This window comes from Hydra viridissima, unplaced genomic scaffold (genome assembly GCF_058129835.1).
Source record: "Hydra viridissima isolate aposymbiotic clone 2 unplaced genomic scaffold, HvirCarnegie_v1 scaffold_1, whole genome shotgun sequence".
NCBI lineage: Eukaryota > Metazoa > Cnidaria > Hydrozoa > Anthoathecata > Hydridae > Hydra > Hydra viridissima.
Genome location: NW_028324300.1, coordinates 5,920,099 through 5,938,312, shown reverse-complemented (window position 1 = coordinate 5,938,312; position 18,214 = coordinate 5,920,099). Strand labels below are relative to the sequence as shown.

At 28.0% G+C, this 18,214-nt stretch overlaps 1 protein-coding gene across 3 annotated transcripts in view; it reads left to right on the top strand.

Moving 5' to 3' along the window:
* Positions 1-18,214, top strand: part of LOC145187445 (aryl hydrocarbon receptor nuclear translocator homolog) — a 45,511-nt gene that overhangs the window by 572 nt on the left and 26,725 nt on the right. The window contains exons 1-6 of one of the 3 annotated variants that reach the window (XM_090088283.1): positions 6,169-6,320; positions 6,794-6,893; positions 8,180-8,234; positions 10,322-10,363; positions 11,907-11,945; positions 16,453-16,610. In XM_090088283.1, the coding sequence (XP_089944409.1) occupies positions 6,872-6,893; positions 8,180-8,234; positions 10,322-10,363; positions 11,907-11,945; positions 16,453-16,610 (316 nt within the window). In that variant the 5' untranslated portion in view covers positions 6,169-6,320; positions 6,794-6,871. Of the gene's footprint in view, positions 1-6,168; positions 6,641-6,793; positions 6,894-8,179; positions 8,235-10,321; positions 10,364-11,906; positions 11,946-16,452; positions 16,611-18,214 lie in introns of those variants that run through there. The other 2 variants (XM_090088297.1, XM_090088291.1) reach the window with 2 other exon arrangements.

The window sequence follows — 18,214 nt, the reverse complement described above, 5'->3', positions numbered from 1 at the left end:
ACTTCCACAACTCTTGCCATTCTCCACTGACTTCTGGGTATCATATCTTTGTCATTAATTAACATAAAATCATTTACTTTTAGTACCTTTTCTTGTTTATTATCATTAAACTTATCATATAAATGTTGTTGTTTTAATTCATTCAGATAAACCTTACTGAAATGCTTTCGATAATCATTAATTAAGTTCCTTAAGTAGATGGCACGTTTCTTGATATCAACCGTATCAAAACATAAATTTGATTCCGCATTATTTCTTAATATATTTCGTCCATACATCAAGTGAAAGGGAGTAAGCGCTTCTTCATTATCATCTTCACTCATGTAGACAAGTGGTCTACTATTAATTACAGATTCAATATCGCATAAAACTGTTTGCAGTTCTTCATAAGTAACAAGGGATTTTCCCATAACCTTTAACAGTGGTATCTTAACTGATCGTACCAATCTTTCATAAAATGGAATCAATACTCATTAAATATCTCATTTTCTAAGCAATTGAAAAAAAAACGCAAGTTTAAGAATAAAGCAAAAAAAAAAAAAAAAAAACTCATAGATTTTAACAAAAGTTTTCTTCAAACACTATTTTTAATGTATTTAAATAACTATAACCCAATTCTAACCACATAAAAATTTAAGATTATCTTAAGGATGCTATTAAACATTCATACTGAATACCAAATAAATTATATTATTACTATTATTACTGCTTTTATCATTATTAGATCACTTAACGTCCTTATCTTTGTCCTTAATATGTTCTTATAAAAATTAATATCAAAATGTGAAAGTTCGAAAAAAACGAAAAAATTTTCTAATTCAGAAAGACAAAAATAATAAAATAAAAATACAAGACTATATGATAAAAGAAGGAAGCGTCAAGACACAGTCTGTTTTGAATTCTTGCAATAAGCATCAACTTTTTCAGGTTGATTGGTTCTCGGCAGTTGCTAACAATTAAAATACTTCAGAATACTTGCTCGATCCTTTCATCATTATGCTCGATCCGATGTTGGTTCATCCACTCTTACTCCAAATTGGTCGTAGAGTTGTTACCTGCTTTTTTGTTTGTTAATATCTCTTTTAGTTGTTTTGTAACCTTCGATTGTTTTACACCCATTCTATATAAGATATGCAAGAAGCATTCGACAAATCGTACCCAAACATGAAATAGAGATATACTGTCATGCAATGCATCATCGTTTGATCTAAATCCTTCTTCGAATTCTTCTCTACCATTCATTATGTTCGGTATTGGCTTCAGATTGAAAATTTTGCATAAAAGAATTATGTTCAAAAATTGCGTGACGTAATATTTGGATAATCCCATATAAGCTTTTTATAAAGTATTAGTCAAAAGAACACCGTAGAAACAGTTGCTTGATAAATCTTTATAAAAAATTTATAAAAAAAAGATTTATTCATTCATCATTTGGATTGGTTTAGCTCCCTTCAACATCATCTGGATAGCTAAAAAACATCAGCTAACAACTAAAATACATCCACTGTTCAGCTAAAAAACTGGAAGAACGTGGATAAATTCTGTGGCATAACCTAAGAGATGTAAGATAACAATTATATCAACAGCTAAGACATCTTCTCAATTATGTTTTGTTTGTGGAGCAAAGCCGCGCGAAATGAATAACATTTTCAAAAAGGAACTATTAATACAGATAATCTTGGGTGAAGAAAACGTAAAAAGAGTTCTTTCAAGTAACTTTTGCTTCATAAGGACCAAGTGCAACTAGATGGTGTCAGAAGAACCAAATATAGAAATGCAGCTATAAACTTTTTTAAAAAATTACAAAACTTCAAGAGATTTAACTAAACATCAAAATAATGTAATTAAAAGATGTTGGACTCTTCTTCAAGCATTGTTGAGTAAATAGAAAACTAATACAAACAACTTTGGTGAATATTCTACAGTATCTGTCTGTAATATAAATTTCCTATCAAACATTTCTCTGAAGTGCAGCAAGGAGAGCAAAAAAAGCACACAAAGATAGAGGTTTGGGTTCATACTGCTACCAACCAAATGTTCGTGGAATTAAACATAAATGTGGAAACTTGATTAGGGAGAATATAAATCTCTGTCCACTATTGTAAAACATAACAAAATCTACACTAACAATGACTTACATTAAATTTCAACTAAATCTAGTCTACTAAATTTTTAATTTGCGAAAAATATATCGTTACTTTTACCCAAAAGATACTTTTTTAAAATCTTGTTATGTGTTAGTTGTGAATGGTTTAAGCGCCATTTTTGAAATAACAAATTGCTGTAAGTTACAATTTACATCTCCAGGGTATCTTTTTCAAGGTCGACTTTCAGAGTTTTTCAAGTTTTTGGAGAAGGGTTTGCGACATAAACACCCGGAATTTTGTAATAAAACTTATCTAATTAGTCCCCTATTATTATTAAGTACTCGGTTTAAATTTCAATGAAAAGCGGTTCATATCTGGATTTTTCAATTTCTAAAGTGAATTATAAATTATAAAACATATGTGAAATCAATTTATAAAAAAAAAATGATCCCATGTTTTTGAAAGGTGTGCCATGTGCAGAAGCATTTTCGGATTTCCTTTATATAATACCTGTAATGATTTTTTGAGATAATAATACGTAATTTATTTCGTTCTACACTCATAAAAACGCACATATTTACAATGACAACAATAAGATTGAAACAGTTAAGCAATTAATGTTTTTTATTATTTCTATATTGTGTAATTGAACATATATCTTGTTCAACTCTCAATTTTGTTTTTCTTTTAAAAATTATTATTAAAATGCTAGTAACTAATTATATTTTCGGTATAAAGCATCGACTGTTTTTGACGGAGTTGTTCTGCTAACAAACCAATTTTTATTTAATTCACTAAAACAAAATTTTGGGCAATACTAGGTACAAACAAAACATTTTTATTACCTAATTGTTACAAATTATATTAAATGTTTTAAATTTCTTAAAAATAATAAATTTTGATGAATGTCTTTAAATTGATTTATTTGTCATAATTCAAATATATTATAAAATCTCGAGGATTAAAAAGCTGAACGTTTGGAGAGTTCTAGTCACTTTATCATCTGGATTTGAAATTGATACTGTCAATTTTAAAGAGTTTTGTATTACTGCTCTTAAACTTTACATATCTAAGTATTCCTGGTATTACATGTCACAATCAGTACACAAAATTTTAGTTCATGGCCATGCCATTATTGCTAGACAGTACTTGCCAATTGGACTGATGTCAGAGGAGGCACAAGAGGCCCGCAACAAGGATTTAAAAAGTTTAGGGAAGATTTCAGTAGAAAGACTTCTAGAATAGACACAAATCGCGACCTGGTTAACAGACTACTTATATCTAGTGATCCTGTCATAACATCAGTAAGAAAAGGTCATAACAAATATAGTAAGAGTTTTAAAAAAATCCCCAGTGAAGTTCTGGCTTTGCTGAGGGAATCAGCTCCGCCTTCTTCTTATTCTTTGTAGCTAAACACAATTTGTTGTTTGATTTTTGAAAAGAAGGTTGATTTAAAAAATTTTTTTACTAAGCCTATTAATTGTAATTTTGTTATCAAAAATTAAAATATTCTTGATAAAAATAAATATTATTTCATATATAATGATTATTTATATATCTAAATGGGTTTGGGGAGCAATTGGGTAATAATTAGGTTTTGTCCACCATATCCTATATACCTGGCCCACTGCGCGCAGTATATTTTGTTCGCCAGTGAACAACTTCAGGGATGAACTTAGCTTTTTGTAGTTATCTTGATTTCGTAAATAAAACTGTTCAACTAATAACCATAAATTAAATGCCATATCATATTCATCAAGTGTTAACATGTTTTCTTTAATTATTCCATTGTGTTCTTCTTAATTGTTTTTATCAAGTTACTTGCAAATCTATTTACATATCCCATTACAATTATAAGTATGTTCAATACTTCTTAATATCTATCAGAACACCAGTATTACCACTACTCGCAGCCTCAACCATATTTACTCTACTCTCATTTATCCTATCTACACCCTTTGACTCAATCAGAACTTCATCAACATTCAAACTATTCTCACCATCAAACAATCCTACTTCAACCTCCTCCTCACATAAAAATTTAAGTAACCAACTATCACTCAATAGCTTAAAACAAAACATACGAGTTGGAATATCTGCTGGATTCTCCAATCCTGCTACATGCCCCCATTTCTTCCTCTCAACCTCATTTAAACCTTCATGCCTATGAATTGATAAATTAAATTGATCCCAAAAACCCTGCCAATCTAAGGGACTCCCATTAAAAACTAGCAATTCTAACTTAGGTAAAATACACTTTGATTTATTTAAACTTTTAACAGAATCTTTAAACGGTTCATTTATTTTTATACTTTTTAATTTTAGTGTCACTCCAGCCATCAACTCATGATAACACTCAACTACTTTCGCACTCTCCAAAAAATCGTTTTCAATTTCCTCTTGATCTAAATTATTTAATATTTCCTCATCAATATTGTTTAATCTCTCATAACTCTCGCTTAAATTATTTTTTAAACCTAATAATTTTGTATAATTTAACTCCTCACTCTCTAATTCCTCTCTTATTTCGCTCAACAAATTTCCAAAACTTACTCGTAACGCTCTTCTTCTCGCTACTTTCCTTCCTAACGCGGCTGCCATTTTTAAATAAATATGCACAACAACTCAGAATAAAATCAAATTTTCGTCGCAATCAACACCTTTAACAATTAAATTCTAATTCTATCAAACCTTCCCAAACAAAATCACAAATAACAAACTCCACTTACTTCAATGTTCAACAACTCAAACTTTACTTAACTCTTGATAAACTTCTTTCTTTAATCATTTAATTCGGTAACTCTTCATAGTTTTTCATGTAAATCTCGAGGATTAACAAAAGCTGAACGTTTGGAGAGACAATATATTTTTTATCTAGTATAAATGCAAGAGTGTCTATGCTGCTCCACCAACAGAATATATAATAAAAAAGAGTTCTGTGGAGAGCACGCACCAATAAATTGACCATTAACAATAATAACAATAATTAAGTTACAAATACCACATTTAACAACACCCACATACAATAATTAAACAATAAATATCACTTTCAACATGCTTCTTAATAATTAATTTTTTATTGTCACTTTTAACATATATGTTCATATAATTCCATGGTATTGGTTATTCAGTTTTTTTTAGCACAAAATCTTATTTTAGTCAACTAATTTTAGTTAGACTAAAAAATTAGTCGACTAACTTTAGTCTAAAAAGTTGACTAAAGTTGGTTAGACTAAAACTAACCTTTACTCCCACCCATACTTAAAACTAACTAATAAATCTTTGATAGTATAAATCATCCCAAATAGATTTGGACACACTGATGTGTAAGTTTACAGAATATTCATGGACAACAGTATCAAAAAACTTTCATCCTTGTTTTTTTCATAGCTGGTTGAATACTGTAATACCATATGCAAAATATTGCAACTACTTTATGCTGATGCATTTTGATTTTGTTTGCTTTTGAATATGGTAGACAAACAAGGTGCTTCTTCAAGGCATCCATGCCCATAATGCCCAGCTAGAACTCCAAGTCTACTTGGAAAGGATTCCTATTCATTGAGAGTTCTTCATAATCTCTATGACAAATACCCAAAATTACCAATATAAGCAATTCCAAAGAGTTATACGTGTTATGATTTTTACACCTATGATTATATATCTACTGAGATATGATTATAGGTGGAGCAAGAGTGAGAGGACTCTAGACAAATCATTCTGGAAATATAAAAAAAACTGCATTTTTTCCATTTATTATTGTAGTATTTGTGGTACTAAAAAAATTTTGACACCATTGTTCACATAATTGCGCTGCGTATGTTTTATAAAGTTAAAACTCTTTTAACACAATAACTTGAAGCAAATTTTTTTTATTGAAACGAAGAATAAACGATGTTTGATGGATCGCGGCAACTTTTTGTTTAAATGCTTTCTAGTTATTTTGAAAAAGACTTAAAAGTTAAACAGCTAGTTCATTCTCTAAATTACGGTTCTGCCTTAGAGTACTTAAATTTCCACTGGACCGCACTCTTCTTTTATATTTCAGCCTGGACTTTTGAGTAAGAGCTTTTCGGCCACGGAGATCAAAAAGTCTCTCCACCCTGAAGTATATCCAGTCTGAAAAAAAAGAAAAAAAAAAAAAAAAAAAAGAAAAGAGGAAAAAAAAACGGAACTATATATAAAGCATAAACCATTTAGTAGTTGTACTTTATAGAGTCTCCAGATAATTGTGTACGTATTTATTGTCCGTATTCCTTTTACTGTCTAAAAAGTCAAATCAAGTTTAAGGTCAATATAAGTAGGTGAGAAAGAAAGTTTGGATCGAAAGTTATGAAAATACTATGGTTGGAATTAATATAGTACAGAAAAAGCTTCTTAGTTTCTGTTTCATTGTAATGTCAATGCTCATTGTAATAATTGAGTTTAATTATTTAATAATGTAAGAAATATCAAAAATGTATGATTATAATTGCTATTCTTTTGCAACTGCTTGGTTATTGATCACTATTTGTTACTTAATATTGTGGATTATCTGATAATTAAAAATAACTGTTAGGGTAAATTTCTGTTTAATTTGTGATTTTCCCAACTCTTATGATCAGAAAGTTATTGATAAATGATCATATCATATCCTAAATTAACTGGTCACTAGAATTAACTACAAGCAATCATATTTATGTCTATTTTTAATTTTTTTTATTTAGCATTAAATGTGCTACAGTTACCATACTGAACCTATCTCATGTTATATCACAATTTACTTTTTATATTGAAACAACACAATGCAACAGCGTAGTACAGCAGGTATGAATGTGTGTGTGTGTGTGTGTTTATATATATATATATATATATATATATATATATATATATATATATATATATATATATATATATATATATATATATATATATATATATATATATATATATATAAATGCATGTATATTATTAAAAGTCTTAAGCTAAATAAGTTAAAAGTCTTTAGCTTATCATCTCCCTAATCTATTCAAATTACAGAAAACATTTTAATTGCAAGAGCGTTATAGAAAATAGTTTTAATTACATTTTTGTAGGTAGTAGCCTTAGAATTTCTTAATTTTCTAAATGAACAAAAGAGGATTTTCAACACATGAGAAGACAATGAATTTTTTTGTTATAAAAACATTACAGTTAATAATAATTATAAAAAGATTTAAATGACTTGGCATATGGTGTAATGGATTTTTAACACTCATAATCTAATATCGATTTATTAATTTGAAAAGAAAAAATTTTCCTTGATATTTTGAGGTATTAAATTTTTTTTTGTATATTTTTTCAAAACTAAATATTTTGTTTTGATTTGATATTAATAATTAAAAACTTAAGTTTTAAAATCAATAAATTCAAGTTGATTATATTACAGGGCATCCCTTAGTACTTCCAAATATAAACCTTAAATTTTTATTAATGGAGTTCTCTGATTGTTAAAACAAATTCTGCAGTTTAATAGGCATGATAAGCAGTACATGTGTTTGATTGTTTCATAGCAGCTTTTTTTTTTTCTACTTGTTAAACTCTCAGTTTTTAAAAAGAGAAGAGTATTTCTATCTGGCTCAAGATCCAAAAGTATTTAATTAATAAAACCAAAAGTAACTTATGAAATGTTTAAAGTAAAAACTACTCTACTTAACTGATATTTAATTTAATACATATTTTTTTATAAATTTTTGTATCACAGAATTTTTGATCAGAAAAGCCGTAATATACTAAATTACTGTAACTGTTTAAAAATACCTGATAAACGAAAAATTTTTTTTCCTCAGATTAAGACAAAAAACCTAGTTAAAGTAATTATTATAAATACCATAATAGCAAATTACTAACCTGAAACAAGTTAATTCAATCAGCAAGTTTAAAATCAAATTAGAATAATTTTTCATGAAAAAATGTTCACAAATAAAATTGAAGTTCTAATATATTTTACTTATTAGAAAAGTTTAGTAATTTTAAAGGGTGGTAAATTTTCTAAATCAAAATCTAAAGTATTTTTGTTTAGAAAATTAGTCTTAAACATTTTACATACAATGTTATTTGGGATGTTTTTATAGATGGAGGAATGTTTAATGATGCTTTTTCAAGTAAAAGGACAAGATCAGTGGAAGAGTAAGTGACTTTTATTAGTAATTAAAAAAAACAAAAGTTTTGGTAAAAAATTAAGTCAAACATTCTCTTTTCCACAGCAGATTGATTGTACATAAAATAAGAATAATTCATCTCAGAAATAAAGCATAAAAGTAATAAAAAGATATTTTTCATATCCATTACTACTCTCTAGAATTTTACCATTTTCTATCTAAATTATATTTAGAGTTATAGATTAATTTTTAAAGCAATAATTTCTACTGTGTTTAAAAAAACAATTTTGACATCTGTAGAATTTTTATATTTTGTGCATCAATCATCCTTTTTCATATTTTCCTTTTAAATAGCAAGTTTTTAAAGTTTTTTTCAGGTTAGGTACTGATATTTTATAAAATTAATAATGTACAATAATTTGCTAAATATTTTATTAAATCTGCTTTCTGTTTCTAAAAACATATAAGATGTTCTTTAAAAAAAAAAATAATACTCTGTAATTGATCTTTTCAGAATTTATAGTTTATAACTACTATTTAGTAAAAGTAATTTTAAAAGGTGTTTGTTTAAATCTAATTTTCTGAGATTTTTCTAGGAATGCTGTTAAAGTAAATTTGCTATTCTAAAACAAATTGATTTGAGATTAGTTTTCTTTTTTAAATGATTAAAACTTTAAGACAGAATTTTTAGTAGATAACGGAAGACCAGAAATCTGGTATATAAAGAATTAAAACTTATTTTCAATACAAGTTAAACTTTTCAAATTTTTTTAACCTAATTTAAACATTTTGTTTAATATAGTGTGTAAAATTTTTATAATATAGTGTTTTCATTAGAATAATGTCTGAATTTCAACTGTTTTTTGAAATTTTGTACTTTATGAAGATCATAGGAAAAAAAAGTAAAAAAAAAAGGTCAAATTTTAATGGAAGCAATAGAAAAACAATCATCTAACTATAAAAATTTATCTCAAAATAACAAAATTCCCACTCTTGTGATTTGAATATTAAATTTTTTACAACTTTTGTTTGTATATAGTTAACTAAACTGACCATAACATTCATAGCTGAAGTGATTTTAACTTTAGTAGCTCATTCCTGAAATTTTTATTAATTTTTCATGGGATGATAAAAATGTATTAAAACTTGTTTTCATACATACATACATACATACATACATACATACATACATACATACATACATACATACATACATACATACATACATACATACATACATACATACATACATACATACATACATACATACATACATACATACATACATACATACATTTCTCCTACTTATTTTCTAGCAACTCTTTTTTCTTAAAACACCATAAAAACTTAGCAAACAAACTGATTTTAAAAAACAGTTTGTTTGCTTACTTTATTTTTATAATAAGCAATAAAAGAAAAAAAAAAAAAGAAAACAAATTACGATTCTCTTTTAATGCAAAATTTTAAAAGATATTAAAAAATTCTGAAACTCAAAGAAAGATCTGAAATTTTTTATTTAATAATATTAGATGTGAGTTTAAACACAAAACATGTGATTGATAGTTAGTGAAAAAATTTTCAAAATGAAGTTTCAGCCAGTTCACAAAAATATTTTTCTAAACATTCCTGAGTTTCTTCTCTAATTTTGTTCTACTTTTGAGCTTTCAAATTTGGATTTCATAGTCTCCATGGTAGACCAAATAGAATTGCAATCATGTGAAAGAGGTAGGCTGCACATCAGTGTCCAGATCTGGGGAATTTTGTCTTGAAAAAGACAGCAAAAACTAGAATTTTTTCTTAGTTTGTATGAGTGGTACTAAGTCTTGCTGAAAACCTTAGGACCATTCTTGAATTTTTCTTAGATGAGGGGATAAACTCTACTGGAGTTGTTTGAGATGTTTTAGGGCCATCTGAAGCTCTGAAAGATTCCTCTATAATCCTCATCAATATTCATTAAATCCTCATCAATAGCAAAAAAACACCAAATGTAGATAATACATAAAGTGCTATTAGCAAAACCCATTAAAGCTGTATAACCTAATATTGTTTTTAATGTTCATTTTATTTTACTTTTAAAATAAAAAAATTCTTTGATTTGAAAAATATTTTTTTTAGAGATTTTTCAGATGATGAAGATGGGAAAATAAAGACCATTAGGTAATAAGATAAATGATTGATCAAATAGGGTAATAATGTTAGCGAATAGTACTTTTCTTTAAATGTTTTTCATTTTTCTACGGTAGTTTTGAATTATTTGATTTTCTAAGTACTTCAGAAGTACATCAAGCATCTGATGTACTTCTGAAGTACTTAGAAAATCAAATAATTTTGCAAGGAATTTTGTTTATTTTTGTGGGTATGTTTTTAATGCAATAATCTAAAATGTTAGAGTCTTTGTATTTATTACATTCTCTGTGAGCAGTACCTTCAATATAATATGTAATAACTATTTGCTCTTTGTTATAGTTGATTATACATACATACAAACATACATACATACATACATACAAACATACATACATACATACATACATACATACATACATACATACATACATACATACATACATACATACATACATACATACATACATACATACATACATACATACATACATACATACATACATACATACATACATACATACATACATACATACATTTACACATATACATATCTGCATTTTGTTCTCCTTTTGAGCTTTATGTTTGATTAATATGATAAAAGTAGAATGCGCATTATGTTTGATTAATAGGATAAAAGTAGAATGGTACAATGTTAAACTTCAAGCAATTTACCAATAATATTAGGTTTAGAATTATTTTAATTTTATATGTGAATATCAAACCAATATAACCAGGTTTCATATCTTTTTTTTGTGTCAGATATGGAAAATCGTAGCAGATTTTTTTCTCCACAACTTGCATTAAAAACTGTTTTATTTCTTTTGGTTTGTAAGGATGTATTGTGTGATTGTAATGCCTGAATATCTACTCCTTGCTTGGCTGCATTGTTGACATCTTTCAAATTTCTCACTTTTTATTGGCAACAATTAAGCAATGGGATTATCACACTAGCAGTAAAAGTGAATAAAAATGCGTAAGCATGTAAAAAAATACATAAACCTGCAAAAAAATGTGTGAATCTGTGTAAAATGCGTAAAAATGTGTAATTGCCGCGGTAATTTTATGTAAAAATGCATTAGAAGCAAATTTACCGCTTTTATTACTATTTTTCACTTTTATTTACCGCTTTTCTTGCTGATTACTGAAATTTTAAACAAGGATTTTTTAGATTGTTATTTGTATTTCTATTACTAAATTTTACATTTAAACAAACAAGTTATTGATAAAAAATTTAATCATCAGATAATTCATCATCTGTCTCTAATAAAAGAAACTTTAAGTCACAGGTATAGCCAATATGATAAAAAGTATGAACACCAATTCCACAGTTAAATAGTAACAATTAGTTCACTCAAGGATTCTTTTAACTTGACAGAAAAAAAAGAATTGAGTTTTATTATGATAAATGTATTATATAGTATGTTGCATCTCACCTTATTGAGCTACCAGTAAATATTGCAAAAGATATTTGTAATTACATTGAGTAGCATGCTAGTATGACTATACAGAGTTAGGCTTTATAGTCTCCAATTTTGAATAAATTTAATAGAATAATTGCTTTTCATAATTTCAGATATGAGACGAAAGAACAAAGTAAGGAGCGGTTTGCTAGGTTTGTCTTTTTCATAATTTTATTTTGCTGTATTTTTATGAAATGACTGGTCTATCATGTATACTTAAATATAGTGATATTTTTTAAAGCTAAAAATAATATGAAAATTTTCTTTTTTACCATGCAAATCAAACTTAATATAACAAAAGATAGATGTATGTAGCAAAAATTTTGTAACCTACACTTTATCTTTCAAAATCCTTTCATGTTTTTAGTTTAATATTGTCCTTTCAATGATTTTAAATTTTGCCTGTTTAAAGAATATTTTAAATTGAGATTTAGCATTACAAAGTCTGTCACAGATGTGCATATAAAAGATTGTCACAATTAATGTATTGTTATATAAAATAGATAAAGAATGCTATATAGCAGGGGTGGCCACAACTTTTTTGATGAGGGCCAAAGTTAGCTTTTCAACTGTTAAATGGGGCCGGAGATTTTTAATAATATAGTTTTTTAAAAATATTTTATTTAAAAATATTGATTTGCAAAGGAATAACACTCAAACACACATATTTACTAGCTAACAACATATGCTGGTCACAAGGCTATTAGGTATAATACAAATTATAGTTTATTGGTAATCACGAACCTGCCTTTTTTTCACAATATTTTTAATGTCAATAGGCAACTGACTGGTTGCGATTCTTAATGTATTCTGCAAGTTAGTATCTGTCAGTACAGATCTTGTTTTGGATTTTGCAAATTTCATACGAGAAAAAACACTTTCACACAAATATGTGCTACCAAACAAGACACCCATCATTTTTGCATTGTTGACTAAGTTGGTGTACTTATTTTGGTCAAGATTTTTGTAAAATAACAATAAATTTTGTTTATTATATGCTTCTCTCAAAGCATCACTGCATTGAAGATCAATTAACTCCATTTGGAATTTATCTGGTACAGTTTCAATATCAGCAGAGAATGGCACTGTGAACAATTGGATTTTGTCTGCATGATTCTTAACATCTGCAAACCTTTTTGAAAATCTTGTTTTCAATTCAGCAATACAGGTAACAAATTTTGCTGTGTTTCCAGGATTCAGCTCACCCAAAGTTGGAAAATGACTGAAATTTCCAGTTCTTAACTGCTGCTCCCACAAAGTTAATTTCAACTGAAAAGCTAGAATAAAGTTGTACATTTTTCCAATTAATTGATCTTTTCCTTGGAGTTCTTTGTTAAGTATATTGTAATGTTGGGTCAAGTCTACTAGAAATGCAAATTTTTCAATAAACTCTTTTTCTTCTAGCTCTGGTGGATAATCTTTGTTGATAATTTTGAAAAAATTCAACATATTTTGTCTCAAATCATAAGTTCTTTTCAGCATATTACCTCTAGAAAGCCATCTCACCTCAGTATAATAAAGCAGACCACCATATTCAGAGTCATTTTCAGCAAGAAAAGCCTCAAATTGCCTACTTCGTAATGCACTGGACTTAATGCTGTTTATTGCTTTAACTACTACAGACATTACATTTTCCACATCCATAGTCTTTGCTGTTAAATTTTGTTGATGAATAATACAATGCAGCTTAATTAATGACAATTTGTTTTCTGCCATTTCATTTTCCAGTCTGGAAACAACACCCATTTTTTTTCCAATCATTGAGCTGCCACCATCTGATGTAATTGAAATTAATCTGTTGTAAGTCAAGTTGAATTTTTTAAAAACTTTCTTCATGGCAAGAAAAATGTCTTCACCTATTGTTTTGCCTTGCATAGGATAGATGTCAAGTAGCTCTTCAGTAACAAGAAAATCATTATCAATACCACGAATAAAAATAGCTAATTGAGCAGTTTGTGATATATCAGTTGATTCATCAATAGCTATTGAATAATACTGAAATGCTTTTATTTTTTCAGTCAATGACAAACTCAGATCATCAGCAATATCACATGTTCTTCGTGTAATTGTTTGTCTTGAGAGAGAGATATTATTTAAAATTTTCAATTTTTCAGGACAAATGTTTTTGAACACAATTTCAAGAGATTCCTTAATAATTTCCCCATCACTGAATGGTTTACAATTTTTAGCTAAAAGAAGACTCACTTCATAACTTGCAATAGCAGCATTTTCTGTTTCAGTGTTGCCCCTTTTTAACAAATCTTGTTGTTCAAATAACTTATTTTTCAATTTAACTGATTTTTCTTTCCGCACCTCGTTGACAAACTGATTATAAGTTTTTGAATGTTTTGTATCATAGTGCCTCCTTAAATTATATTCTTTGCACACTGAAACCGATTCATTACATATTAAACATACTAGCACTGAATTACATTCAACAAAAAAGTATTTAGTTTGCCATTCATCATTAAATAAACGACATTCCTTGTCGATTTTTCGTTGTTTTGATTTTGAAGATGCCATTTACAATTAAAAAACGCAAAAGTTAATTGCCGGCAGTGCCGGAAATTAATCCTACGATTAATTGCCAGCAGGATTTTTTTAATATATTTTTAATTATTTAAAGCGATTGTTTTTTTACAAAAAATATTTTAAAATTTATTAATTTATAAATTTAAATATTATATATCTTATTAATATTACATATGTTTATAGTTTTTTTTATTATCTTTACAATTAACTGACGGGCCGGATAAAAGGTTGCTGAGGGCCGGAGTTGGCCCGCGGGCCTTATTGTGGCCACCCCTGCTATATAGAAAGCTAAAATAAATGCAATCTAGTAGATATTTCTCTTATACAGCTCATGGAGGAATTCATAGTAAGTTTTTCTCTAGGGAAAAAAGTTGATTACTTTTCAATATTTTAAAATCTGGCACATTCAAAGTTTCTGGCATTGTTAAGTTTCTAGACTTTAATTAGCTGCTTTCAGTAAGCAGTCTCTTCGGAAGCCACTAAAAGATGCAACAAATATTTCACATGCTTACTTTCCCAGGTAAGTGAAGCCAAACACTATTTGGGAGTTGCATTGAGGTTGTTCAAATCTTGGTCATTATGGTTTTTTAGATATTTTTGCTGCAATCTGGATGAGAGATGTAAAGCTTATGACGAACTTATGAGGGACATAAAGCTTATGAAAAAGCTTACAATGTGATCATCAGCTTATGATAAAAAATGTTTTAGTACTTATAGAAAAATGGCCCAAGGCAGGAACCTCAGGTAGTGAGATGGTTGTGATCAGAAAGTAAAATGGTTATGGTCAGAGTCAGATGAGTCTGACTCTGACTAATGGAACAGACCAGCTCAAAGCTAAAAAGAAATAGGTAAAACAGAAGCTATATAATCTTTAATTTGCCTACACAAAACCTTGCACTAGCAATAGTTATATTACTAGTTGGTACAGAAAATAACTATTATTTCTTGTCCAAGATGATGTAATCCACAAATTATAGTTTTTACCAAGAATGTGCTGCTAGAAACTCTGGCTCTGCATATTGACACTTGACTAATATTGAAATTCCCAATGTTTTAACCAATAGTCTTAGCTGTGGCTGCTATCGGATAAGTAGAATTACAACTGCTAACATTAGCAAGTCATTTTTTAATTTAGATTGAGAGGGTGGCTAATAAAGCTCTTCATCTAGCTCATCAGTTGACATTTCAGTATCAGACAGAGTGAAAAAACTGCATGATACTATATTTCTTATGCTCATTCTCTTACAGTTAAAGTTCCAAGATCTTATATTTGATGCTGCATTCTTTTTTTGTAACACATTGTCTTCATTAGACATGCAGGCCTTTCTATATGTGTTATCATTCAAAAAGAATTGGTCCTCCAGACTTTTAGTCAGTTTGTACCAGCATATACAATCTTTAGTTTATTATTTATACTGATTCTTTTTAGTTTTATTTTAGCTTTCCTGGGATTAAAGCAGCTTCTCAATTGCATTTTTATAAATTCTAGTTGGAATGTGTATCTTGTTACATGTTTTCAAAGCCATATTAATTTTGAACCTTGCGCTGTCTTTAAGTCAATATCATTTCATAAGTGGTTGTGAAATTGAACCTATAAACCACTTCACATTTTTAATGTTAAAATGCTGCACTTATGTATCGAACTAAATTTAACATGAATCTATACCATGCTAATGCTGGCAAACTCTAGCTCAGTTGATGAAATATACAACAATTTTGTTGCATAGTAATGTTAGAACTCTGCTTAAGCTCAGGAATTCTTGTGTTTTAAACATTTTTAAAATGTAGTTTTCTTATACTTAAAGTATATGTTATTTATAAATAAACATTTTTAGGTAAATATTAAAATGTAGGAAAGGAATTATACATTATCAAAGTCCTAAGTTAACTAAAAACAACAGGTAAAAAAAAGCGCATTATGTTTGATTAATAGGATAAAAGTAGAATGGTACAATATTAAACTTCAAGCAATTTACCAATAATATTAGGTTTAGAATTATTTTAATTTTATATGTGAATATCAAACCAAATTAAATAACTTCTACAAAAAGTCTTTTTTTATACTCTTTTGAAGCTGTTTATACATTTTATATTTTATGCATTTTTTAGATGGTTTTATTTTTGTAGGGAAAATCACAGTGAAATAGAAAGACGTCGCAGGAATAAAATGAATGCTTACATTAATGAGTTATCTGATATGGTACCTTCATGCAATGGACTTATTCGTAAACCTGATAAGCTAACAGTGCTGAAAATGGCAGTTAATTACATGAAATCTTTGCGTGGTGTGTTTTTTCTAATCTCTATTTTTTTCTTTTGCACAGGTTATTTAAAGTATCAAGATACAATTTATAAAAAACCCTTTAAAAATATTTTGTTTTAAAAAAAAAAAGCTGAGAAAAGCATAACAAAAAATTTTAAAAACAATAGATAAATTCAACCTTAACAGTCCAAAATTAACTTCATAACTTTAACTTATACATTTCTAATTTCTGAACTTTACTTCATAAATCCTTTTATAATCTAATTTTGATACTTGTTCTTACATACTTTTGATATGCTTAATTCAAGTCTGAAGTCAGATTTTTAATGCAATCTACAGATTTTTTGAAATCTATTATTTTTGGATTTTTACAAAATTTAGGTGGTTTACAAATGTTGTCCAAAGTATTTTTCAAAAGCAAATTTGAAAAGTCATGAAATTACCAAAGTATATTTAAAAGTTTTTATTCTTTATAAAGTTAAAAAGAAATAAGTAACATATAAAGTCAGTTAAAAGTATGTTTGAAATGAATATTCAAAATGTAATTATCATCTTTTCAAAATCTCAAGCTTTTTTTAGGTTTGAAAAAAAAGTTAAGGTGTAAGTTAAAGTGTATTTACTAAAAAGGATTGAACACAATAAAAAGGATAAATAATAATGTTTCCTCAATATTCAGCTGGGAAAAACTTTCCCTTGTAGCTCTTAGGTTTGTAAACTTTCCCTGTGTCATCGATTGATGCTACAGCAGTAGTCTGCCTTCATGTGTTTGCCCCAATATCCTTGTTAATGGTCTTCCATTGTCTTAAGCTCTTGGCTAAACTGTTCAGGTCTAATTGTCAGAAAACTGGTTAAGATGGCTATTTACAAAATGAGGTTTTGCATCCAAGATCACAAAATACTTGCAGCATTCTAACAACTTAGGATGGAATGCAAGAACGGAACTTCAAATTTGAAGTCGAACTTCAAACCTGAATTGCGACTTGAGCTAATGCATAAAGCAAACTTTAACTTAAGTCTGACTTGAAAACCGGTAAAAATAAACTGCTTTTCAAGTCTGACTTTAAACCAGACTTGAGAAAGCAAAAATTCTTTCCTAATGCAAGAAGTGGACTTGAAATTTTAACCTTGGTTCAGACCAATCTTGAAACCAAACTTGAAAAAAAAAAAAAACCCGCCATTATCATTTTGCTGATGCGTACAAAACTTTACTATTACCATATAACTTATTAGAACTTTTGCAAATATAAAAATGAGTTTTTACCAAGCAAAGTGGCAACTTAGGTATATTAATGTATTTCATTTAGAAGGTTAGTTTGCGAAAGTATACTTGTGAATGAATTCATTACAGAAAATTGAATACCATCATTGTGAGAATGTGTGTCTTTTAAAACATCCTGTAAGTTGTGTGTAATGATCCAACATGTCATATTATGATGCCATTAGAAAAACTTATTAGCATTTTAAAATGTCAATCATCCTAGCATTATAAAATCCTAACAACTAATGAAGATCTTACACTTTTAAGATAATAAACAGCCTTGTTGCTGAATTATATTCTAATATGCCAATTTCACAAGGCCGTTGTTGTGATATAGTAAAAAAATAAATTCTATTTAGTAATAAACA